This window comes from Acanthopagrus latus, chromosome 12 (genome assembly GCF_904848185.1).
Source record: "Acanthopagrus latus isolate v.2019 chromosome 12, fAcaLat1.1, whole genome shotgun sequence".
NCBI classification, from domain to species: domain Eukaryota; kingdom Metazoa; phylum Chordata; class Actinopteri; order Spariformes; family Sparidae; genus Acanthopagrus; species Acanthopagrus latus.
The window spans coordinates 13,630,252-13,655,105 of NC_051050.1; the positions used below are offsets into that span (position 1 = coordinate 13,630,252).

At 40.2% G+C, this 24,854-nt stretch overlaps 1 protein-coding gene across 2 annotated transcripts; it reads right to left on the reverse strand.

The window, feature by feature from the left end:
* Positions 1–898: 898 nt before the first annotated feature.
* On the reverse strand, positions 899–24,840 carry LOC119029734 (AP2-associated protein kinase 1-like). 2 transcript variants are annotated; one of them, XM_037116796.1, is made up of 20 exons: positions 22,473–24,840; positions 21,169–21,287; positions 18,936–19,044; positions 18,655–18,797; positions 17,842–17,963; positions 17,455–17,536; positions 17,131–17,263; positions 16,894–16,997; positions 16,483–16,565; positions 16,159–16,319; positions 15,567–15,688; positions 15,087–15,434; positions 14,538–14,683; positions 14,231–14,439; positions 14,056–14,145; positions 12,819–12,902; positions 12,597–12,704; positions 12,247–12,417; positions 11,056–11,163; positions 899–3,145 (listed from the first exon to the last, which is right to left on the reverse strand). In XM_037116796.1, the coding sequence occupies exons 1-20, from the start codon at positions 22,633–22,635 to the stop codon at positions 2,448–2,450; spliced, it is 3,303 nt and encodes a 1,100-aa protein (XP_036972691.1). In that variant the 5' UTR covers positions 22,636–24,840; the 3' UTR covers positions 899–2,447. The 2 variants fall into 2 exon arrangements, with proteins under 2 accessions (XP_036972691.1, XP_036972693.1); XM_037116798.1 differs by lacking the exon at positions 899–3,145 and adding an exon at positions 8,828–10,294.
* Between the last annotated feature and the right edge of the window lie 14 nt (positions 24,841–24,854).

Genomic DNA, 24,854 nt, shown 5'->3' on the forward strand with positions numbered 1-24,854 from the left:
CATATAGCATTAGAAAATAGCCAAATAATGACAAATATGTTTAACTCAAGACTCAGACTGTATATTTGCTCATCAGTGGGCTGAACTTGGCCGGTGCTCAGTCTACCTTGGCGGCACTAACATTAGCAATCACTGACGTCACACCGCTCATCAGCCGCACAGTCGTGGAGGTTTGCCTCCACTTTGCACACAGCCTTGAACTAATTCACAGGAATGCCTCAGCCCTATCTCTTTCCATTCATCCTGACATGTTTACTGTGATGGAATCAGCTCAGGACCCGGCTCCCTCCTCCCTTTTTTTCCATGAGCTCTTCTTGTCCCAAGTTGATCAATCTCTTACTGAGATCAGGTGACTTTTTAGACACTGCTGAATAAAAAACAAGTGTCTCATCTTCCACGTGAACTGGACGTACCCCTGTTTCTTCCTGGACTGGGAGTTTCAAACTGTAACTCACATGTTTTTCCTGCTGCTTTATTGGAGTTTCAGCCTGTCATGAAATAGCAAGAGCTTGTGTTTATAGACTTTCCTGGATAAACTGTTTTTTTTTTGTTCTTTTTCTTCAACTTTCCTCTGCATTTTGTTTTATTCACATGATCTGGTATGACTAACAACATCCTGCTGCGGCCAAGATACAGAGGAGTAGGGACCCATAATCCTCATTAAGTACCCATTAGAAAGCCACCTCAAGGGTAGCCACTCCTGGCCCAATTGTTGAAAAACGGGTGCTGAAGTGCCCCCTTGGCTGGTCAAAACATGCACTAAAGTGCCCTCTTCAGTGGCGAGAACACGTTGTTTACGTGCCTTTTTTTCTCATTTCACCCCTGCCCATCAAAAAGTCTGTGCATGCCACTGTATGTTGATGTAGTGTGCTCATAAGTGGAAATAAACAGGAAGCCATTATGTTTACAAACCTTTAATAAAATACAGTTCAATGATTTATCTTCACTAACAACCATTCCTAATATCCAGTATTAATTGCCAGATGATATAGAAACATAAAAATACTGCTAGCAAAGGCAGCATGGTTTCCAATAGGTCAATAAGTGCCGAAGCAAAATCAGAAGCATTATTTAAAATCTTATCACTTTTCTGTTAACACATCTTCTTGAGAATGCATTTGGACTGAATCCAATACACACACACACATGATATGCATCACTTAAAACACCAAGGCCGAAGACAGATATTATCACATCATAAAAATCCTTCAAGAGAACTATAATGTTGCAGTTTGTGGGAAAGTTGCAGCAGCAACCTGCGAACAGTTATTAAGCATCAAGACAATAAATTGAGCTTGAAATCCTGTGATACAGGTTCCAGTATAAAGGTCTGTAGTGACCTGCCCTTTTGGGTAACTCGCATCTCTTTTCTGAAAATACTTCTAAAATGTTTTTAATGTGAAAGTAAAAAAAAACCCCAAAAACAAATGTTCTGTCCTTTCATTCAACTGTGTGGAAACATGTTTCACACCATTGCACTTCATTTCCAAAGGTTTCTTTGGCTTGCAGCAAAATGTTTGGTATCTTCTGCAGCGCTGACGCTGAGGCCTGCATTGACACCAAGGCACAATCTGTAATCTACAGTAAATGTATACGAAAGGGTAAACGGCTACAGAGATTTAAACGTGTGCGGTGCAGGATTTTTCCGGTTGCTGTTTGTAAACACACCATACAAAGTTGGTTGCTCCGGAGTGGCGAGCCATCAACCAAAATCATCTGTGATTTGAAGAACCTGAAATGAGACTCAATCATCACCATCATCCATCTACAGGATTGCTGACACCCGGAAACATCACGGACGCGGCTAAATAATAATGAAAAAAATAAATAAAATACAGCCAGAGGGCGGGGTCTCTAAAGAAACAGACTGGCCACACACTTCTAGTCGATTGTAAGTGCTTAAGTGGGAGCATTTTTACGCTCTTTTAGAAAAATCCTGCCTTATATACCTTTAAAACAGAACCTGCCACCACTGCTCAACTGACTTACTGACTATGAAACCTATCTCTAGTTATAGTGTTAAATATTTATAGAAAAACTAATGTTTGTAAAGGTCTGAGTCAAACAGACCCACTTTCGATTTTGATAAATTGAGAGACACTACTACCGTACTTTTATCATGATTTGAATAAAACTGTTATTCATACATAAAAACAAAATACAGATTGGGCTCTTCAGAACCCTTCATGATATCTTCAGTCGAGGATCGATCCTTCAGGTCCATTTTAAGAACTCAGTCTTAGTTCAGACTAAAGTGCTGAAACGATGCACTCACATGACTGAGGTAGAACTTCAACAAGTACATAGTTGGTTAAAGGATAATTTACTTGTCTTAATACTGTGGCAATAATGACAAAAGTATAACTACACAAGGAATTTGCGTAACACTGCGACTCAACTGTACTTTGGCTGAAAGACCTCTAACGTTTTAGTTTTTTTTTTTTAAATCAAGGTTTCCCCTGAGAGCATCTCGGATGAAAAGGTGCGGCAGTGAACGGGTCTTCCAGTGCCCGTCCCCCGATGGTCCAGGCGTGCAGAGGCCCCACAGCGACCGAACCAACGGCGGCCTGCTGACCGATCCTGGAGACGACGCGGTGCACCGCCACTGGCTGCTGGAGCAGAGGCGCCTCCGTGTGCACATGGGGGGCACGAGCACTGAGAGACTGAGGAGCAGGAGGAGATGATACTGGGACCAGGTGACACTGTTTGATGGGCCGGATCTGGTGTGCAGCAGACTTAAGCATGTGAGTGTTACTAGAAACAGCTTTGGTGGTTTCCTGCCTCTTTCCAAACGGTGCCTGGAGGAAAACATCGGACGCCTCAGCAGGTCTGTGAGGCGCACAGGCGGAGGAGCTGCTGAGTGCCATCCGACTTTCTTTTGCTGGCGTTTTAAAAGGGGCCAGCTGGAAGACATCAGGGGTGACCGGGCTGTCAAGGGGCTGGAACTGGTTGCCGGGTATACAATGCAGGATAGTGGACATAGCTGGTGCAGTAGTGTGTTGTACGCTTCTCTCGTCTGATGCCAACATGTGATTATTTTGGACACATGCAGCAGTACGCTGCTGGATCCTCTGCCTCTTATTCTCCTCAGAAGCTGCAGTCTGAGCGGCCAGCAGCACATTGCTGTTGAGCTCCCTCTGCAGGTCTGTATGCGAGAGAAAATGAGAGGAAGGTCAGACGCTTCTGAAGCTTTTACACTCTTTTGTTACAGTATTCAGAATCAGTTTTCAGGGTTTTTATTTTGGCCAAATTTGACCATTTCTTTCATTGCTGTTAATGAACTTAAAAAGGAACAGACATACAGAAACACTGAAGAACAAGAACAACAAAGCCGGACAAATTAAGACGAAAAACAGACAGGATGGTTATGTCCACAGGTATGTGAAAAAAATACATAAAACAAACAAATAACAATACAAATATTTGATCTATACTCAAGCTCATTTTCCACTCTGGTGAACACTGTTCTTGGACTCTCTTTATCGAGTTGATTAAAACTAAATGATTGGAACATATTCCTAAGTTCTTAAAATGGAACATCCTACACGTGATGTGTATCAGTAAGCTCAGTTGTGAGATATGAAAAACTGCCCATCAAGATTTCTGAGGCCAACAGATATTTAAGAGTTTTATAAAATCCAATGCTGACATAATATGTGCATGTAGTGCACGACAAGCACCTTTGTTATCGCTGTTGGAGAGTTGTTGCAGTTGAAAATTAAAGTAGTCAAAGTATAAGTGATTCAATATCAGCTGGGCTCGAGAAATGATCCTGACCCACTCAGCAGGTTGAACTCCTGACTCTGGACTAAGGCTGCAACTTACGATTACTGACATTTTTTAATAATAATTCAATTCATTTCTTGATTAGTTGATTAGTTGTTTGGTATATAAAATGTCAGAAAATGGTGACAAATGATGATCAGTGTTCCCGGAAGCCCAAAATAACATCCTCAAATGTCTTTTTTCATCCACAACTCAGAGATAATCAGTTAACTCTCATAGAGGATTAAAGAAATGAGAAAGTATTCACACTTAAGAGGCTGGAATCAGAGACTTTTTTTTTTACCATAAGAATTACTCAGACAGATTCATCAATTATCAAAATATCTGGGGACTGATCTAATAGTTGAAGCTCTACTCTTGACTTCACTCAAGAAAGTGAAAAATGAAAGAGGCACAGTGAAAAAAATACAAATAAACGAGAGAAAAAAAAAAAAAGATGGACATTTTCATGGGGCATGAAGTTGATGATATTTGGTCTTACCTGAGTAGAATTAACCTGCTATTTGAGCACAATAAGAATTTGATTAGTGCATTCAACATTGAACCTGCCTGACTGTATCATGTTACACATTAACACATCATTAACCAGATAATGTAAGTTCTTAACTCTCTCAGCCAGAGGACTCAATGCAGATACATTCGCATGCAAAATCTAATAAGAAGCAATTAAAACAGCACTCCGCTGATTTAGCATTGCACTCACAATAATAAATAATTGGCTCAACAAATAAATTAATAGGCCACTAAATACACCAAAAAAATATTAACAATATAGCATTCATTAATTCATAAAATATGACACAGATTGATATTTCTGTATTTATTCAACTTCTGAGTTTGAATGTATTAATTTTAGTTATCTTTTGCAATCCTTCCCCCATAGTTCCATAAAGGCAAATTATCTTATCTCTTATCTTATCTCTTTAAATCTTATTTTTGGTGCAATTAATTTGGCGTTTTTCGATTTTTTTTTCTTATTCTATTAAGTCATCATTTATCTATTTCTGATTTTTGGCAGTTTCAGTCCTCCATAAGGTAAACTCACTCCAAGCAAACAGTTTTTAAATTCTTACATTTGTAGTCTTCATCTCAACTTAATATATCAGACTTTGCAAATAAAGACTTCATTTTTCACATAGTAGACCAAAATTTATGTACAAAAATTAGAGTCTCAGTTTATCGACCATGTGTTAAAAAAAAGATTAAAATGTAGAGTATGTTTTGTGCATTATCGATCATGTATTTTTGTTGAGTTGTATTTCATATAATACTCTGAGATATAACGACATAAAAAGCTTTAAATCAATACTCAACACATTGACATTCACATTTGTATTTTATTTGCCATCCCTTTATAATTCTTTAATTATCTCACAAAAATAGAAGGAGCACACGATACCACAGCTCTGACGCAGGTTTGGGCCATAAAGACGAGAGGTGTCTCAATACACTCAGATAATCAGGTAAATCGACAGCTTTCAATTTTTGGCAAAACAACAGAGAAATAACGAGGGGCTTCTGTTTCACATCGAGGACTAATCTCACTACCTGCTTGGCTTTTTACCGATTACAACAGCACACAGGCGGCTACAGGGAGAAGAAGCTCGGGAGTTGCATAGGTTCAAACAGTAACTGCAAATGATTGAGTTGTTCGGCAGAAGGATCAGAAAGAGGATGGAAAAAAAACATGAGCCTTCAATTACACATGCAGTACCTACAGTAAATTCATCTGGGGACCATTTTTTTCCAAAGATAAAATGATCATTTAAAAGTTAAATTAAAACATGTGCATATGTCCCTAAAGGGCCCTTTTCCAACAAATTAGCTCCGGTTCTGTTTCTTGCGACCTTGATGAACCAGCTCCACAATGAGTGACACAATGTGATCATGGACACATGATCAATGGAGGGTGTGTGCAATGCACTACGACTTGTAGGGTTAGGATATGACACACCCACTACCGGTTCACTCTTGATGGACATCTTTTTGGTTCCAGCTGGGAAACAATGTTTCGTGCTTTTAACCATTTTATTCTTGGTCAAAATGCTCTGAACAGTTCAGACTGGAAGGTAACTGGTGCTATGTTGGTGGAAAAGGGGTACAACTGAGCTCCATGCTTTTGGCACTTTTCTCAGACTGTATTTTGAGATTCAGTTTTGAGGATATTCATTTTATACTGCTTGTTCAATAGCCAACTACATTTTATTTCATATAACATGTAAACAAAGGTGCAATATGTCAGAATTTGCCACCTGTCTAATTCACACTCAAAACAAATAGGGAGCAGCAGATCACCAGAGAAACTGTTAACAGCTGCTAATTGTAGCTAATGTTAGCTAGTAAGCTCTGAAAACTAAGAAGCCAGGGGCCATATGAGCTGACTCTGCCCAGACTGGGGGCTCGGAGGAGTGTTGGTGTTGTTTCATATCAGGGTATCACCTCTTGAGGTACAAACTGGCTAGGTGCAAGGTGGTTAGCATGCTAACTTTCATAGATAGGCAACACAATACACAGGTGTCTTTGAAATAACATCAACACTGTTGTTTTCTCACTCTCCATTTGTACATTTTAGGTAATTTTGGAATGTTATAGACGTAAATTCTTACATATTGCACCTTTAAAGTGAAATATATCTAACTGGTGTGTGAAAAACCACAAAGATTTGTGCACTTTATCATTCAAAGAAGTAACCCTGTTAGTGTAAAAAAAAAAAATACTTAAAAAGGTGCACTATGTAACTTTTTAAGGTACCATTGTTATATATTCCTCTGTACAAGCCTGTTTTGCTCTAATGTTCACAAATAAAAATGTAAACATATGGCTTAAATTAATCTAAAACTCATTTTAGCTTGTGCTGTCTTGTTTTGTTTATAGCCCTAAAAAAAAGTTGCATAGTGCACCTTTAAACTTGTCTCTGAATCTCTTTCGGAATTACTAGATAGAAGAAAAACATACTGTTTCTTTTAATATTATCTGAAATCACTTCCTAACATGACAGGATGAAATTAAAAAGGTTTAATGCAGTCTTCTCATCGTGTTCATGCATGAGAAGCAAAGTAACTTTGTTTGATCCTACAGAAACATTTATATTGCTGATTGGAGCTGATTTTTCAAACCCTGGACAGCTGATTTCATGCTGCCTGATAAACAAAGCACGGCTACAGCAGCTTCACCGCAGGATTAAACCTTTTCACACTTCACAGAGCCCCTCACACGTGACCTATCAGACAAGCTCTATTAACTGTAATATGGAGCGCAGACTTCCAGTGGACAGTGAGACTGGGGAGCAGTAAGCCAATACGTATCCAACTCTCGGAGAGAGTGATGTAGCTGTGACTTCCTGAGAGAATTCAGGGATGGGGTGGATGGGGTCTGGGTAGGGAGGGGGAGGGGGGCTGTGCTTTCAGAGGAGATTTTGATGACAACGTGTCCGTCGCCATATTTGCAGCAAACAACAAACACAATAGGCTACTGGAAAACACACCCAACAATTCGGACTCCACGCACACACACGCACACTTATCATTAACACTGTATACCAACACACATGAACATAACATTCAACAACACTGCCATGCTTTTTGATATGAAGTCTGTGATCACTAATACCTGGTAAAGCAAAAACAAAGCTTTACGAAGCACAAGTTCAGAAAAAGTTTCTAGTTCAGCAATGAAATGAAACAAGAGGTTACGCTCCCACTTTCCAGATAACTGATTTGAATAAAAATATAATCCTTCGTCAGTCCATGTAAACAAACAAAACACAGGCTCACATTCTTTTCACAGAGGAGGAAGAAGAGGGGGTAGGAGTAAGACATGGGATTCTGCCTAATCTCCAGGTTTGAACAAAGACTAGGATTATCATCTATACATTTGAATGTACTGACAATAGAGTAGATATAGCCAAGAAAAAAAAAAAAACTTTCTCAACACACAATTCCACAAAGAGGAATGAAATATTTATATAGTATTCTTCAATATTATTCAGTGATTATGGTGTTAAGAATCATAGATATTTTTTTCAATTATAGACTAATATTTATTTCTTACATTCATTCTCTAACACTCTATTCATATTAACATTTATTAACAGGAAAACAATGTCATTTTTTGATCATTTATACATCCATATCTATATATGGATGTACATATGAGATCACACAAGTAAAGCATTATGTTTTCCACAAGTAAAGCTTTATGACAATGACTTCATATATACATGGGAAGAATAGCCGATCCTATGGTCTGGATAAGAGCCCGCAGGGGTTGCAGATATCTATTTACATAAATGAGGAGTAAACAAATGACAGGAATGTAGGAAGGCTTGCACAATGCGGGATGAATGTTTGTGTTAATTTCAAAATAAAATTGTCAGTGAGTGAAAATCAAATTTTAAAATGCCATATTAGACTGTTTGTTAGTGCTAAAAAAAATGACCTGACTAGTAATGAATAGTCTATTCATTATATATATATATATATATATATATATATAGTATATATATATATATATATATATATATATATATATGTGTATATATATATATATATATATATATATATATATATATATATATATATATATATATATATATATATACCAATATATGTATGTATTTCTATGATTTCCTATTATTGTTGGTTATTGAAATTATTTTCATGATTTCATGCATTTTCTATTGATATGGCACACTGCTATAAACAAATGTTTAATGACCCTGATTTGTCATTTAATTTAAAAACAGTCTTTTGCTTGCCTCACGGATAAAATGAGAGATAAGCTCAAAATAATAGTAGTTCCTCTTTTAAAATTACAGTGCGTCTGGAAAACAAGTTAACCTTGAATAGTCAGACAGATAATTTGTGAGTTTAGCTGATACACTTTCAGAGCTCGAACAGTCAGTGGTTTTTATTCACAGATTATTTTATGGCACTTTGCTGTTAAATCTGATCAGTAAGGTTGTTCCGATACCAGTATCATAAATATTGCCAATACTTCCTAAAATGCTGGATTGAGTGTCAGCATGGTCTGTTTTTCTGGGTTTTTTTTTTTTCAGCACTATGCCGACGACACTCAACTCTACTTATCTGGTCCTCTAATCGAGGCTTCTTAGTTGGACCTTAATAAAGACTGAAATCACGAGGGGACTGTCCTGGGTCCCTGGAGTTGGAACAGTCTCCCTCTGGAAATCAGGTCAGCAAACTTTCTTGGGTCATATACGTTACAGTTGAAGTCCTGTCGTTTTTCTGTGTGCAGGAAGTGTTATTGTGCTAGAGTCTTGTCAACCATTCTGCTTCTAATTGTCCATCTCATTATTTTTGGATGTAATGTTTGTGTCCCATTCATCTCATGCCCTATATCCTCTTGTAAAGCACTTTGTAACCTAGGTTTTGAAAGGTGCTATATAATTAAAATCGTACAGTACCATGACATCCAATCAGCAGTAAATACACAATGGTATATGATCACGCACTATATCAGATCAGTTCTCGGTAATGGCTGACACACTAAGTTATCAGTATCAGCATTGGGAAGGAAAAGAAGGTACTGAAACATCTCTACTGATCAGGGAAACTTTTAGCGTCCTGCTCTTCCCTTCATCACAATTACTAAGTGTGATGTTTGCAGGACGTTTGTTATGGCTGTTCTGTTTCCAGATTGATGTGATTTTTCAGTCTAATCTATAGCAGCTTTAAATTGTTAAAGATATACCATCTAACAACCCTGACAAAGGTAACATTAATGCTACTGTGCAAATCAGGCTACATGACTAAATTTCCCTTTTATTAGAAGAAATAGACCAAACTAATTTCAACAAAAGCTCATTCAAATTTTAGATGATTTTACTTTAAAATGTGCAAATAAATGTGGGGAGGAGAATTTAAAAAGGCAAACGACGACAAATTCACTTTTGCACCATAATAACTACGACCACTTATAACTATGCCTATTGTACATTACAACAATGATCTTCTATTGTTTGCTATTAGACATGATGCAATATTGTTCAAACAAACGGGATAGCAATATCATATCCTGAAAGATGTAATGGTTCGTCTTTAGAGAGGATGATGTTAGCGTACTGGCCACTCTTAAACTGATGGGCGGTAACAATGGTGATGTGTGGAGACAACAACAAAGAGAAAACGTGAGCGAGAGGGTGAGAGATGAGAGGTGAAGAGAAGCCAGAGAATGCAATCGATTTGGTGGAGAGGGCAGGACTGAAGAAGCACTGAAAGGCGAAGGCTGCTTCTACTGTAAGAACTAGAATTGAGAAGACAGCCGAGGGCAGGGTGCAGGAAGCTAACTATGACAACAGTGTTGATTGCCGTTATGCTATGCCAGTCTCTAATCCAGTGTTACAGCATCTAATGGAGGGGTTGTAGGGGTTGGGGGGGAGGGGGCGCCTACAAGTCGATGAGCTGGTCCACCAGCAGCAGGGAGCGCGCCAAGCTGGGCAGGCTGGATTCAGAGCCACCACTGTTACTGCGCGAGTGGCCTCCTGAAACTGGCCGGAGAGACAAGGGGGGGATTGGGATGAGACGAATACAGGCAAACAGAGGGCAGAGGGAAGGAGGGGAGGAGGGCAATGGAGCGGGGGTCACAACAAGCAAACAGAGCGGTTAAGGAGGGGGAGAGAGGTTGAGACAGAGAGAAAGAGAGAGAGAGAGAGAAAGAGAGGGCAGAGTTTACCCATTTACTTCTACTGGTTTTAAAACATTCTTAACTCTGAGGATGTAACAGATGCTGCAGGCACCTGATCCTGTTATTAGTAGGTTTGACTATTTCATTAATTAATTAGCAAATCAGCATGCAACTGATGGGAACCCAATAAAAAACCAGTCCCTGTTTTGGTTTATCTGGTATTGCTATTTTGGTGTTGTTCCAACAATTCAAATCAACATTGGTCCAGGAAAATTACTGCAACTGACCAAAAAGCAACAAAGTCAACAGTGGAAGCAGTCTGTGGTGGGTGAACAGGTCTTTCAACCAGCAGACCAGACCTTTTATTTTTAGCTCTTTGTCATAGTTCAATTAGGGTAGGGCAACAAAACTACTTGGGCATGTTTTCCCCGAGTCACAAAGTTACCTCATCACAAAAATGTGATGGTCATTTGTAATGACAGCACTGGAGCAACATTAACTATGATGTAATAGGAGCAACACCAACATGGCGTCATTAGATCGGGCAACCTGTCTTTAATCTTAAAGACAAAGCTGAAAGAACCACCTGTGCTTCCTTGTGGAGAATGAATTAGAAAGACTCACCTTGGGAGTTCTTTCGGCCTGTGACTGGAATTGGATCGAAATCGTCCTCTTCGCCGGCCTCTGCACTGGCTTGTTGGGGCTCAAAGTCTGAGATCAGGAGAGATGAGTCTGCAGGGTATAAAAGAAGGCAGGCTGATGATGGAGTATGAAATCCCAGTTGTGCGAGAAAAAGTTTGATATGAAAGGTGAAAAGATTTCTTCCGCAATATATTTCTTCCTAAACATTCAAAAAATCTGAAGCTACTGCCAAAAAAAATAGCACTGTGGAAGCTCTCCAGAGCCCGTCTGATAAGACATGATGAGGAGAGATCTGTGGTAATTAGGATCATGCAGCTGGTTATCAGGCAGCATTTCAGAATTGGCACCTTCAATACAGCTTGCTTCCTTTCACCAGCCAAAAAGCAACAACTGAACCACAGCTGTGGAGCTCTCAATTAGGGATGGTTTTACAAATTATTACACTCAGAGGAAGCATTATTCTTTAAATTTACAAACAAAAATAGAACCTAAAACTTAAACTACTTTTTTATTTACTTGTCTTGTTGTCTTGTTCACTTTATGAAGTTGTGAGCATAAAAATATTACACAGATGATGTCAAGATCAATTTGGATTAGATCAATTTGTTAAGAACTAATAGAAATGATTTTGCTGCCGCCCAGTGGTTGAAACTGCAACACAAGGTGTAACATTACACTGTGACAATGTTAACATTGGCATCTCAAGACGTTGGTATGTCGATGTAGTTTATCAAGGCTCCATGTTACAAGTCAGCTACGTCCAATTTACAATGATTAAATTAATTCTCTTACAGCAGACTTATCAGCTCTATAAACTACATGTCCTGTGATTTCTGATAAATAAGACATTGAAAGCAAAATAAAGAAAATAAAAGAAATGGGCCCTGCCCATGTACAGTTCAGTACTAGGGCTCAGACTGCAAGCTGCTCCCAATGACACTCAGACAAACAAAATGTTTCCAAAGACATTTGGTGAGGTTTTCCTTACTTTTAATAATTAAAAACTATTGATATAACACAGAAAAAAGTAAAAAAGGATCACTGAAGGCAATATCTAATTGAAGTGTAAGTAAAGAAGAGAAAGAATTCGTTATGGAAATACTTCTCTCACAAATCAAAAAGCACTGGATTTCAATACCAATGTGAATAAGTCTTTAGGTTCCTCCACCTTACCTGCTTTAGGCTGTGCGGAGTCTCCAGACAAGAGGCTGAACTCATCCAAAGCGGAGGCAGCGGAGTTGGGAGCAGACGAGACCGAGGAGGTGGCACTGCCAGCTGCTGGAGGAGCGGACGGACCGGAGATAAGAGAGCAGCCCAGGAGAGAATCATCTGCAGTGAGAGGGTCTGGAACAGGTCAGGAGGAGCCAAAGGTTGAAAGAAACGAGAGCAAAGTTTAGTTATGGCTCAAATAGAAAGATACAACAAGACGATAAAAGTGTTATTTCTTCACCATTAGTTGCATACTCTTAAATTAAAGAATACATAGATAGATACATACATAGAAGACTTTTTGAAACACACACCTTTTGCAGACTCTTCCACAGAGCCACCAAAGGGATCAGACAATGACAAGAGATCAGGAAGCATGAGCGAAGACGTGTCTGGAGATTTGAGTCCTTCGATCAGCTTCTCTAAAGGTCAACAAACAATTAGACACAATAAAAGAGACACGCTTGAGCAATGTGCAATGACAACAGCATCCGTAGCATACATAACTAAAACAAAGAACAGAGGGAGATATTTACCCGGTGCATCGATTCCAAAAGGATCAGGGACAACCAACAGTGAGGCTCCTGAATCCACATCAACGATGGCTGATGGTCTTTCAACTAGGAAACGGAAGCAGTGCTTTATAGTAAAGATATAGAATCCACTGAAACACCTAGCTTATCAGGCTAAAATGCATTTTGGGAGGAAGCAGACTTTTATAGTTGGTGAGCCTCAATTGAAATGCTTGTTTCAGCCATTTACATCAATTAATACCAAGTAAAGAGTGAATATTTTGCTGGTATTTAGAAGTGCCCATGGATACTTTAAATCCAGTATGAAATTTAATCAGATGTCCACATAAAGACAGCAATTCCCAATTATTATAATTAACCCAACAGGAAAATTAAAAAAAAATGTTATGAGCTCTCTTGTACATGTTTTCACAGCGTGTGTGAGACTCTAAGCAACCCTATCATCTGATACTGATACAAACTTCTCTTTCTTATTAAAGGAAACAGTGTTTACATTTGCTGGGCAGAGCAGCAGTGTAGCCAGAACACTTTACATCAACATCATTAGTGTGATACTGTTTCTTTTATTCAGACAAACCCTTTATTTTATTCATGTGATGCACAGAGGCAGGACTTGCTTAAAAGCTCCTTAAAGATATCAGATTAATGGATGAAGTGCATTAAGACTGTTACCTCTCTGTTTGGTGTTACATAAATCAAACTCATACAGTACAATACATTAAGCGACATCTGGACAGAAAAGTGGGAAAACAACTTATCAGGATATTTTAACTATACATCTCATCTGCCTCGCCAAATAAGAGAACAAGTGTTTATATCAGCTTTGTCTGTTGACATTTAACCACTTGAACCAAGTGCACAATCGCTGTGGGGTTTGGACGGGTCATGTCCCGCCAAATACATGCAGTATTAGTACATAATATGAATACATATCAAATGCATCTAAAAGAAAGCAACATTTCTTTCTTTAGTAATCAGTTTAAAAGGACAACAAAATGGATGCTGGATGTGCCTGCTTCATGTTTTCTAAAGTTTTGGTCTTTGTGTATGCTCCCTCATCATGTATACATCTGATAGACAAGTTGATCCCTCTTGTCTTCTTCCACAGGTAAATGTGTTGTTTGCAGCAGCATCAGTATGTTACTGCTTGATGGGGACAGTGAGTTTGCGATGATATGTATCCAGGTTCATGCAAAAGAAAGAAAAGAAGAAAAACTCTGATTTTAAAGTGAAGACATACCGGTTTCTTGGGGTGGAATATCCACAGTTGAGTCCAGCAGGCCTGGTATCAACTCCTCAGAGGATGTTGGCTCGAGTTCTGAAGGTGCGTCTGGGAAAAGAAACACCCAGTCATCAACAATATTTTGCTTACTAGAAATACTTACATACTCACATACGCTTGCATCAAACTTTACCAGCAGGTTTTTTCTCCTCAGCTTTGAATTCCTCAGCGCCGAGGTTAGAGAAGTTGTCATCATCAAAAGGATTCCATGCCGGCTGTGTGGGGGTGTTGGAGGCACTGCCAGACACAGGAACGGTGGCTCCAGCTTTGCTTTGGTCCTGCCCTGCATCACCAGCACTGGGCTGAACAGGCTGGGTGGTGCTAGTTTGAGATAGAAGTGATCTAAAGGTAAAAAGAAAACACGCAAAATATCATAGATAAAACAAACGGGAGAGGACTTGAATCTTAAACAGTTTTATTCCAGTACACATGCCACTTACTGGTTGAGAGCAGCGTCTCCATTAGCTCCTTGTGGCTGCTGTGAAGTGTCACTCACTGGGACTCCAGCAACAGTGCTCGCTGCGGCGTCGCTCGGTGTGCGTTGGTGGCCTCGCTCTTCAGTTGTCTTTGGAGAAGCAGGTGGAGTCTGTTCAAAAGGGGCATGGAGTGAAAATAAAACAAGATGGAAGGATCATGATATATTTCATGAAAGATCTCATGAGTCACAGCCAAATATGTTTAAAGGTTAGGCACAAATTTTTTGACAAGTCATGTTATTCAGGTTTAATTTCACTCACAGTCAAAGGAAAAGAGCAACATGATTAACAGATTATCTCTAACAGAGTATCTCGTAAATATTTTTACAATATTTATTTTTTGAAATCCCATTTGTGAAGAAAATGTAAACAATTGATGAATATAAGGACAAGAAGAACACCAGATTGAAGCACTTTAAAGATTAAGGAAAAGAAAAGTGACCTGACAGCTCTGCAGGGATAATGACTTTTAGACAGTTTTTGAAGCTGGTTGGTGAAAACAAGACTACTCACCGTCTCAACTGCTTTTTGGCTGATCTCGCTGGAGGTGGGCTGAGCTTGGGCAGCTGATGGCTGAGTTATCTGCTGCTGACTAGCAGTCGCTTTGCTGGGTGAAGACTGAGCTGCTGGCTGCTGGGCCTGGCTGGCCTGCCTGCGTCGAGCTGGACGCTGAGGAGGGGCCGGACTCGAAGGAGTCTGGGCTGTCGGTTGGGAAGCTGCGGCGACCGCAGTAGAAGGCGTGGTCTGTTGCTGAACTATTGGCTGTGCTTGTGCTTGGACGTCAGCCTTCGTCACTGGTGACACGATTGCAGCTGCTGCTGCCGCTGTCTCTGCTCCGGCAGCTGAGGCTGGCTGCACTGGCTGTCACACAAGCAAAAGATCACATTTGCATCTTAAATACCTTCATGCTGCGGATCCAAAAAACAAATGTGAATGTTTGTTACATCTGTGTGATGCGGACACAAGATTTCAGTGTAATCCAGCAGTATGTACCTGCTTCTGTTGAGCTGCAGCCTGACTTGGATTGTTTTGTGACTGGATGAGTGGCAGAACTGAAGTCTGTGCCTTCTGTGACTGCAGAGCTGCAGCTGGCTGAGAGAGGTCCAGGCTGACTCCTGTGGGATGTTAAAAGAGCACAGACAGAACATTAGTCAACAGCATGGAAAGACATTACATCTTAATACTTAATACAGATGTGAAACAATGTAAATATCAAGCATCAACATAAAAATCATAGGAGCCCAGATAATATTCATCTTAAATTTAAAGAGGATCATATAATCCGTTCCATTGTGATTAATACCTCAAAGTCATTAGTAACAGGTACAAAGAGTGATATCAACAGAGGTGCCGTTTCAGAGTGTGGAGAAAATCATTACATAATCCATTTGGGCCTGTGGTTAGATTGCTTTAATTTGCACAAGTCTTAACCTGCATACTTGATCTGTTCCTGCTGAGAATTGCAGCGTTTACTGTATGCACAAAGGATTAGAGGGATTCCTGTACTTATGCACATCTTTATTCAGAACCTCAGCTTCTTTTCTCTGCGACGGAGAGGAGAATAAAAATGGAGTGCTGTACGTACCCACAGGCTGAGCTGCACCACCAGGGAGATTAGCTCGCTTGCGAGGGGTGAGAGCAGCAGGCTGGATGGGTAAGATGCCAGCCGCAGGCTGGGTATGGGCTGCTTTGGGCCTCTGGCGAGGGGTGATGGAGGTTTCAGTGGTGGGAATTGGATCTGTCAGTCTGGCAACAAAGGGAGCGTGTTGGCCTTCTTGTTAATCATGGCACATAGTGTTAACATAATGATTTAATGAGTATCAGAATACCGACTGTACCTAATTACTTCCACAAAATGTAGTGTCACTACAGCTATCATGCTAATACAATGTAAGCAGGTCGTGCTTGCCTGGGCTTAGTCTGGCTCTTCTTTGCTGCAGCAGCCTCACTTGCTTTGACTGGTTCAGGAAGTTTAGTTGGAATTGGAGAATTCTGGGTTATGAAATAAAATGCAAAGTCATCAGAGATAACTTGAAGTCTTACACGACAACAGTATGTATGACAATGGTACAATGGTAAAACTTTGTGATTCATGGGTCTGGCAGTTATAATGAAGAATATCATCAGTGCTAACAAGCATTTTCTACTATATACAACTAATGAATAAGTGCAGATTTTGCTGCAGAGCCTGACAGCTGACTGCTTGGACAGAGAATCTATAGCAGATTCCACTGAATAAGACATGAAAATCAACTCCCGATGAGAGATAGACAAGCAAATTCAAATACTTCAGCTGACTCTGGTGCTTAGAGAGACTGACCTTCACATTCTGAACAGGGCAGGTCCGCTGAGCTAGTTTGAAAGCAAAGTAGGACACCTGGTAGATATCTGGTCTTTTGTCTGGGTCTGGCTCCAGCATGTACCCTGAAAAATTAAATGGAAAGAGTGAGACTCAAGAAAAACAGAGTCATGCAAGCCAATTAATATGTAATCAAGCTTCAAGTGCAGATTGAATTTGATGTTGCTGAAAAATAATTAACGTTGAAGAAGGACTAACGAATGAGGCAGTGAAGATCATAAGAGTAGCGGGAGTTATCTGGAATGGTGAAACTGCCATCACAGATGGCCACCTGGCTTTCACCAAAGGGCAGAGTGAAGAAGCACAACTTGTACAGCAAACAGCCCAGTGCCTGGAGAAGACAATCACATGCACACACCCCGTCACACCAAACAGGAGGAGAGGATCGGAGAGGAGAGATTAACCAAGAATAACAATAACAAACAGTGAGTCACACAGTGGCATTTCTATACAGTAGTTTTCATATATATAGTATGTTTTGCATTAATATGAATCCCTGTCACGATTGTCCTCCTCACTCACCCAGACATCTGCTTTTGTGGTGATAATCTTGTTGTTGTAGAGGTTCACCATCTCAGGGGCACGATATGATAAAGTTGTGTATCTGAAAGAAAACAGGTACGAATTAATTTCTCTTAAATGGACACATTTCATTGGAAACTATATGTTTTTAATGTGGCAGTGAACAAATTCAATTTCCCATCAAGCTAAACCTGTTTTGCGCACACATCAAAATATTAACAGAGCTGCACAGAACCCCACAGTCCACATGAGGACGAGGTGTATAAAAACAACAAAGCTGCAGATGAATAACAAACTGCTGACACGTTTCTGTGCAGCCATACCTGAGGAGAGTGCAATGAATGAAGTCTGCAACTATGGCTTAAGTAGATGAAAAGAGGCACAAACTTTTTAATCTCTTCCTCCACGGTGGCCACTCCCTCAGTCTGGGGGCTCTGGAACTTGTTGGTGGCGCTGCCAAAGTCACACAGCACATAATGACCCTTGTCATGCAGGAGGATGTTCTCCACCTGCACGAATAGAAACAATCACAATGTTTGTTCACTTCGAATCGAGTCCAACTGATATGCGATTTTTGGGGTCGATGACAATATTATGGGGGAAAATATTACAATTTTAAAATACTGGCTGATATACATGCATTTTCTTTTTTACCATGACCCCTAAAACATTTGTGACAGAGATATGTGAAGTTAAGAAATTAACCTTATTGTCTGAGATGACCTCAGTGCAGTAGACTTCACTCAAAGTGTTTTCCTATCAGCTCATATCGAACAACATACACTCTAATACGACATATTTGTGAGTATTCGCAAATTTCAGCCTATTACAAAGTTAGTTTCGAAACCTAATTTACCTTTTAGGGGACAGACTAAAGAAAATCACAGCTTGATTTAAACCCAGAACTCTTATTTAAGTTTGAGATGTAGCCGTTGAATAGATATCAAATAAGGTAGCAAAGCACACAACCACACCACATCGACTGGGCTCTGCAGAAACTGACGTATTTTAAGTATTTTGACAGCTGACATTCATCCCCTCCCTCCCCCACTGTTGGAGCTTTCCATAATTAAACACAGTTTCAACTCACAGAAACATGTCACTCAAGACATCACACAGCACGGTGATCTACAGAAGGTGTTTTTCCCTGCCTTAACATAGACTGGCAGCCCGTCCCATCCAGTACGTAAAATGTGTCACCTTTAGGTCTCTGTGGATGATGGGTGATTTGCGCTGGTGCAGGCGAGAAACGGCATCACAGGTGTCACAGAAGATCTGCAGCACCTCAGCCTCGGTGAAGCCGGTCTGCAGCCTCTGGTTCATCAAGTTGACCACCTGCCCCCCTGAAAAATAAGATCCACATGACTGAATCTTAACTTTTTATTTCCTAACCCTTTCACACAAATCCATTCTGAAAACGAAAGTGATACTTATACTCCAATTCTTTCACCAATCACAGCCCATTTCCTTTCTGCACTCACCCTTGCAGTAGTCCATAAGAATGAGAACCTCCCATACATCCCTTGATCCCATAGCCGTAATACTGGAGTCCAGATAACCAACGATATTCTTGTGACCGACAAGGTCTTTCTGCAGGAACACAAACACACATTCAAGGGCATTAACAAACCACTGTGCATAAAAAACAAAACAAAAATGGCTGCATAGTGAGCACGAATACTACCCCTGAAGTCAATGAATAGAATTTGTTGTCAATAAGTTAAAGAAACAGGAGGGAAACATTTTCATATTTTTCTGCAATTAATATTATTCCCGCAATAACCCTTTTACTCAATCTGGTCTGGTTAGTGTTTTGTGATGCAGTGTGAAGTCATTGCCTGCAGAGGGCGCTGCAAAGGAGAGCTAAAATCAGAAACCTATTAGGTAATGAAAAAATGTCAAGCACTGCAGCTGAGGTGAAGCACTGTCTGTCTATCAATGTGTGTGTGCATGTGCATGAGTGTTAGAGAGAGAGAGAGAGAGAGAGAGAGAGAGAGAGAGAGAGAGAGAGAGAGAGAGAGAGAGAATGAATGAGACAGACTGAGAGGTAAATAAAACATGATAAAATTACCTAGAAGAGTGACACTAGACATCGTCTTTGAGCCAAATTTTAGACTGTTAGTTTTTGTTTCAAAGGCAAAACTAGGCCCAAGTTGTTAGAACATGCTGTCTGTAATTCTGCCGAATGTTTATACAATCAGCCCCCTTTTTGTAATTTGACCATCCGCTGCTTCCTTCCTTCCTTCCTGAGTGTTCCTTCAGACATAAAAGACTCAAATCTGTGTGTGAACTCCGTGAGTGAAAGGATACAGCTACAAAAAGATAACTTTGTGACTGCTGGTAGGATGCTTACATTTTGTGGTCTGTTATACTCTAAATAAATCCCAGATCTGTTCCAATGTTCACCAAATTGAGACACTGGATGATGCTGGGATACTCCAGGATGTGATCTTTATACATTAAGGCCCTTACACACCAGGCTGACAGTCAGCTGTCGGCTGTTGTTGGAGAGCATCAGACAGAAAGAGAAAGTGAAAACCCTCTAACATCATCACAGTAGTATCCATGATTTCTGCCATTTAGTGCAGCTTCTCCTTATTTTCTCCTTTGCCTCTTCATCAGTCCCACTTGCAACTTCTTATCAGACATATTTCCGGCTATAAACGGCTATAATAGCTATAGCGGTGTTGAAAAAAGCTTTTTGATCACAACAGTGGGAGACATTTCCTTTAATGCAGGCGCAGAACGTACAAGACTTGTTGGCCATCAGCTGTTGTCTTTGCGGTGTGTTCAAATGCAGCTTTCTGGCTGAGACATGGGAGGCATGAGGCAACTCAACACTCAGCCTTTGTCGCAGCTAGTTTTTGTGTCAGTTTGATGTTGGGACTTTACATTTACATCAGAGAGACATGTAGCTTTGATGTTCAGGAATGTGTGTGATAAGTTGATGATTATCATTGTTTATATTTTATTACTGTACACATTTAACCGCACACAATATGTAATTTCTAGGGGCTGCTAGGGGTCTCTCATTCAAAGATATGTTACGTATTAATTATTTGATCCACATGTTGTCATAATTAACACTAACCATCTGTCTATTCAAATGCTGCTTTCTAAAACATGAGCATTAAAGATCACGGTAAACTGTTGCACCTAAATATCCTTCTCAGACTATGTTTAACTTTATAGATTATAGTGCACTAAACTTGAGAGAACTTAGACCTTAGAAACATCTCCAGCAGGGACTGTTTGTCACAAATTTGTAAAAAGACCCCATAGGAGGAAAAACTAGAACTTCTCTTTTTCTCAATAAGTTCAACAATGAACATTGGATAAAAAACATTGCATCAAGAACTAGACAGTCCTTAAGAACTAATTTCAAACAAATAATCCCTACAGCTCATTCTTCAAGACGTCTCAGGAGGTGAGCAGGACATGTAAGACAATACTGTGAAAACAAAAACAAAGCACATCAAGAACCAGATGAATAAATACAGTACGCCCATCCAAACAAGCCCGCTGCAGGCTTTGTGTACCGAAATCTGCACTTCAGTCCTGCAGACCAGAAAACTTTTGTTTGCTGAAACAATTAGACTTTCACGAGGCATTCGTTTTGCAGTTGCCTTCAAATTGTAGATTTAACCCCCGGCAGAAAATCACATGGGCTCAGTGTGAGAACGAGCAAGAGGAAATGTAATGTCAGCGACTCACCATTATTTGAATCTCGCATTTGCACACCTGCAGATCATGCTCGTTGTTGACATACATCCTCTTCAGGGCGCAGCGCACCCCCTGATTTGTTTTCACGAGGAACACGATTGCAAACCCACCTGCAGGATTGGAGAAAGAGGCAAATTAAACTCGTCAGTCCTCAAAGAGATGATTACCAAAAACCTGGATGTATAAAAGATTAATGACTGATTCAACTACAAAATTAAATCAAAACATACAAGACTTATATGGATGCAGTAAGCCATTAGCACTTGTGTTTTTAGGGCAGGATGTGCACATTTTCACACAAATTTACTTCAACAACTGTTGAAATGTGTATTCTTGTGGCCTTACGTCAATACAGACAATCAGGACCAAATGGTGCAGCCTTATAGCGTAATGTATTAGTCATGCCATTGCTGCAGGGTTTACGTAGAGGCCTACATTGAGGCCCAACCATCTGGTACAGCTCAGGCCACAAATTCACTTTGTCGAGTTTAGTTGTGACAGAGTCATCAATTTCGGGCAGGCATTGTGGCTTTCGCCGCAGCCTCAACTTGGCGCGTGTGCTTTGTTATCACATGGCACTCTCGCTGCAAGAAATACCTATGGACGTGGGTGCAAGTTGAGGCTGGGGGTTAACACCGTCTTCCTTTATTATTCTCACTCATATTCCCCTGTTCATCTCTTACACTGTACTCGCATTAGCACGGATGCAGTCTGTAAAAAAAAAACTGCCAGTGACTGTCAGCTCACATGATAGTCAAAGAAAATAACTAACCAATTCAACAGAAATATAGGAACAGCATAAAGGATACTGAAAATGATCAATGAAATTACTTTATTTTGGTTGAGTACAGACCTCTCCTTCAGCATCAGCGATTTGGTGCTGATGCCAATCAGTCTTAGAATATAGAATAGAATATAAATAAATTCAGCTTATGATCCACAGTCAGCCTATATGCAATCATTTTAAACCGAACACACCAACTGTGCTGCACCAGGTGAATTTCCATCTTCTTGAATCACACTTCTGAATCATAAAAACAGCCAAAAGGAGAGAGTGTTGTGTTAGTCAGAGCCCAGCTGAGCGAGAGGAGTAGGCCTCTAGTTTGCATCTATGTATCCAAGATACGGGGATGCAAAGCTGCATCCGTCCTGTGGGGATGGCATAGGGTTACATCCCTGCTCTGTCACGTGTCTCACGCATTTGGCTTGAGCAACATGCATGGAAATAAAAAAAGAAAAACAGAGGCGAAAACAAAAACAAATGGCATCATCTGGTCTGTGCAGCCCCTTCTCACCTTCAGCGATGATCTCCTCAACAGTGACTTGGTGCCGCCCGACAGTGAAGGCTCTGCCAATGAAATTTCCGCCTGCATGACTGGACCCAGAGCTGCCACCTCCTCCTCCAGAACCAGGCCCGGAGCTCACCAACTCCCGACGAGAATCAAAGAACTTCCTCATGTTGTCGAGGCGTCAAGAGGAGGGTTATTATTTTATGTCTGCGTGTGTCTTCAGTCACAGACGAGCTGCCTGCCTTCCCTGCAGGCTGAAATTATTGCACAAGTAGATAACGCAGGTCGAGATTTTTAACCAAAACGACCGCCTCGAGCTTTCGAGTCTATTTGTAGCCTCAAGACGTGCAGTGGTGGTTCTGTCACTCACGATGCTGATGTGGAGACAACCCAGATTCCTGGTGGCAAATTTCCCATTTGCTCACCAACACAAGCCAGTTGGTGATAGCTAGAGCGGTTGCGACTAGCCGTTATGTAAGTGAATTACACCACCCAGGAGGCTAAAGCATCTCCGGAGAAAGTCTTTCTTTAGCTATCCATCCAGCTGTTCATGGTCGGCTGCTGCTGCTGCGGCTGCTGCTGCTGATAACATTAGGTCCTTCTCCATCTCGTCCAGCCATTACCAAGCTAGCTAAGTGCTAGCTACTTACGCGCTATGACATTTCGTGTAAGGTTATCCAGGTTATCCTCTGAAGATAATGTCTCCGCGTGCGATGTATCCGACGTGTAACTTGTCTGATAGCGTTACCCGAAAAAATGTTTCCATCCTCAGTCAAGCGAGGCGAGCCGTATGGTGGCACATAGCTGCCCGTCTAGCTGTTTAATTGCTTCCAATAACGATACAACTATGATTTTTTTTTTTTTTTAGTAAGCTAACGCATTAGCGCGGTGAAGCCTCTCGTCAACACAAACAGACGCAGGGTCGACAGCGGAACAGAGCCTCCGTCTGTCGCGGCTGTGTCACAAAAACGACAAAAACCCACGATTTGACATCTATCAAAACATGAGACAGAGGTCTCAACCCAGCAGCCTAATCTCTGCAACCACAGCAGTCTTTGGCTGCCAGCGATATCGCAACATCCTAGCTGTTGCTGTTGACGCGCGGACGGAATTGTGGGTAACGTAGTTCAGAGCGCCGCTGCAGCCTCCCCTCCCCCTCGTCGATGTGGTCATGTGCTGCGTTCAAGTCAGATCGCGGAGCGGGGAAAACTCTTTACACCAGGCTGGTTTCATTTCTGATACGTGAGGATTTGTGATAGTAACTCTAAAAAGCAAAATAGCTGCAAAGCCAGCAGCTACGACTAATTAACAAGAAACACAGGTTGTTTGTATCTGGTTAAAATGGTGGGAAATAATTAACTGCATTTACCAGCATTTACTTAATTACTGAAGTCTGAGACACCTCAAATTTATTTGAGTAATTCCACCTTGTGCTACTTTATACTTGCAAATACTAGTTTCTACTTTGCAGATTCATTTTACTTATATTTCATCTAGATTTTCACGTTATTTAAACAGCATAAAATCAACAAATAAATCCTTATGCACTGCCTTTTTCTCCCGAGGCCTCATCTTACTAGCAACAACATTCAAGTAAACCTTATACATGAAAGCATCAATAGTTTTACCACAGTAAATTATATGTGTGACTGTTTGACTTACTTATAGAGTAATATTTCTATGCTGTGTTTTACTTACAGTTACTTAAAGTTGTGACTATTAATTCCATCCCTGCTGTTTTAATTGAATCTCTACAAATGTGTAACATGACACAAAATACCTAATATAGCTTATTATGTGGTGTTGATAATAGTGCTGGAACTAGTACTGTATTCAGATCCTTTAATTGAAGGCACTTATACCAAGATAATGAAACTAAATTTCTGCACAGAAATGTTATAGTTATTGTTAATTTTACCAAAATACTAAAAGAAATACTCTATTACAAGATAAATCATTTAATTGAAAATGTTACTTAGGTATGATACTGCTACATATTATGTTATTGGATTATCATTACTCCTTAATGAATGTTAAAGCAGTATTTTACTGTTGTAGTTGGTTGAGGTGGAGCTTACTTTAAACTGATATTTGGAAACGATCACCCAGATTTAAAAGCGACATCAATTTAAAAACTAAGAGGGAACACTTCCTCACATGTGTAAGCTGGAGCAACGAAATGTTATCTCATGAAAAATCATTGAAACAAATGCCAATCAGTTTTCTAAAATGACTAATTGATTAGTCGACTACTATACTATAAAACGATCATATTTTATGGGTTCATATTTTCTGGGTGGAAAAATCTTCATGTATAAAGATAATAAGTGGCTAAAAATGCCAAATGACTGTAAAGCAAAAACCACTGCAGACTTTGACATGTTCTGC

Coding starts and splice junctions, on each gene's coding strand:
- LOC119029734 (XM_037116796.1), bottom strand. CDS start 22,635: ATGAGGAAGTTCTTTGATTCTCGTCGGGAGTTGGTGAGCTCCGGGCCT. Junction 21,288..22,472: donor TGAGGAGATCATCGCTGAAG/GTGAGAAGGGGC, acceptor CCAATCCTGCAG/GTGGGTTTGCAATCGTGTTC. Junction 16,320..16,482: donor AAGAGCCAGACTAAGCCCAG/GCAAGCACGACC, acceptor CTTTGTTGCCAG/ACTGACAGATCCAATTCCCA.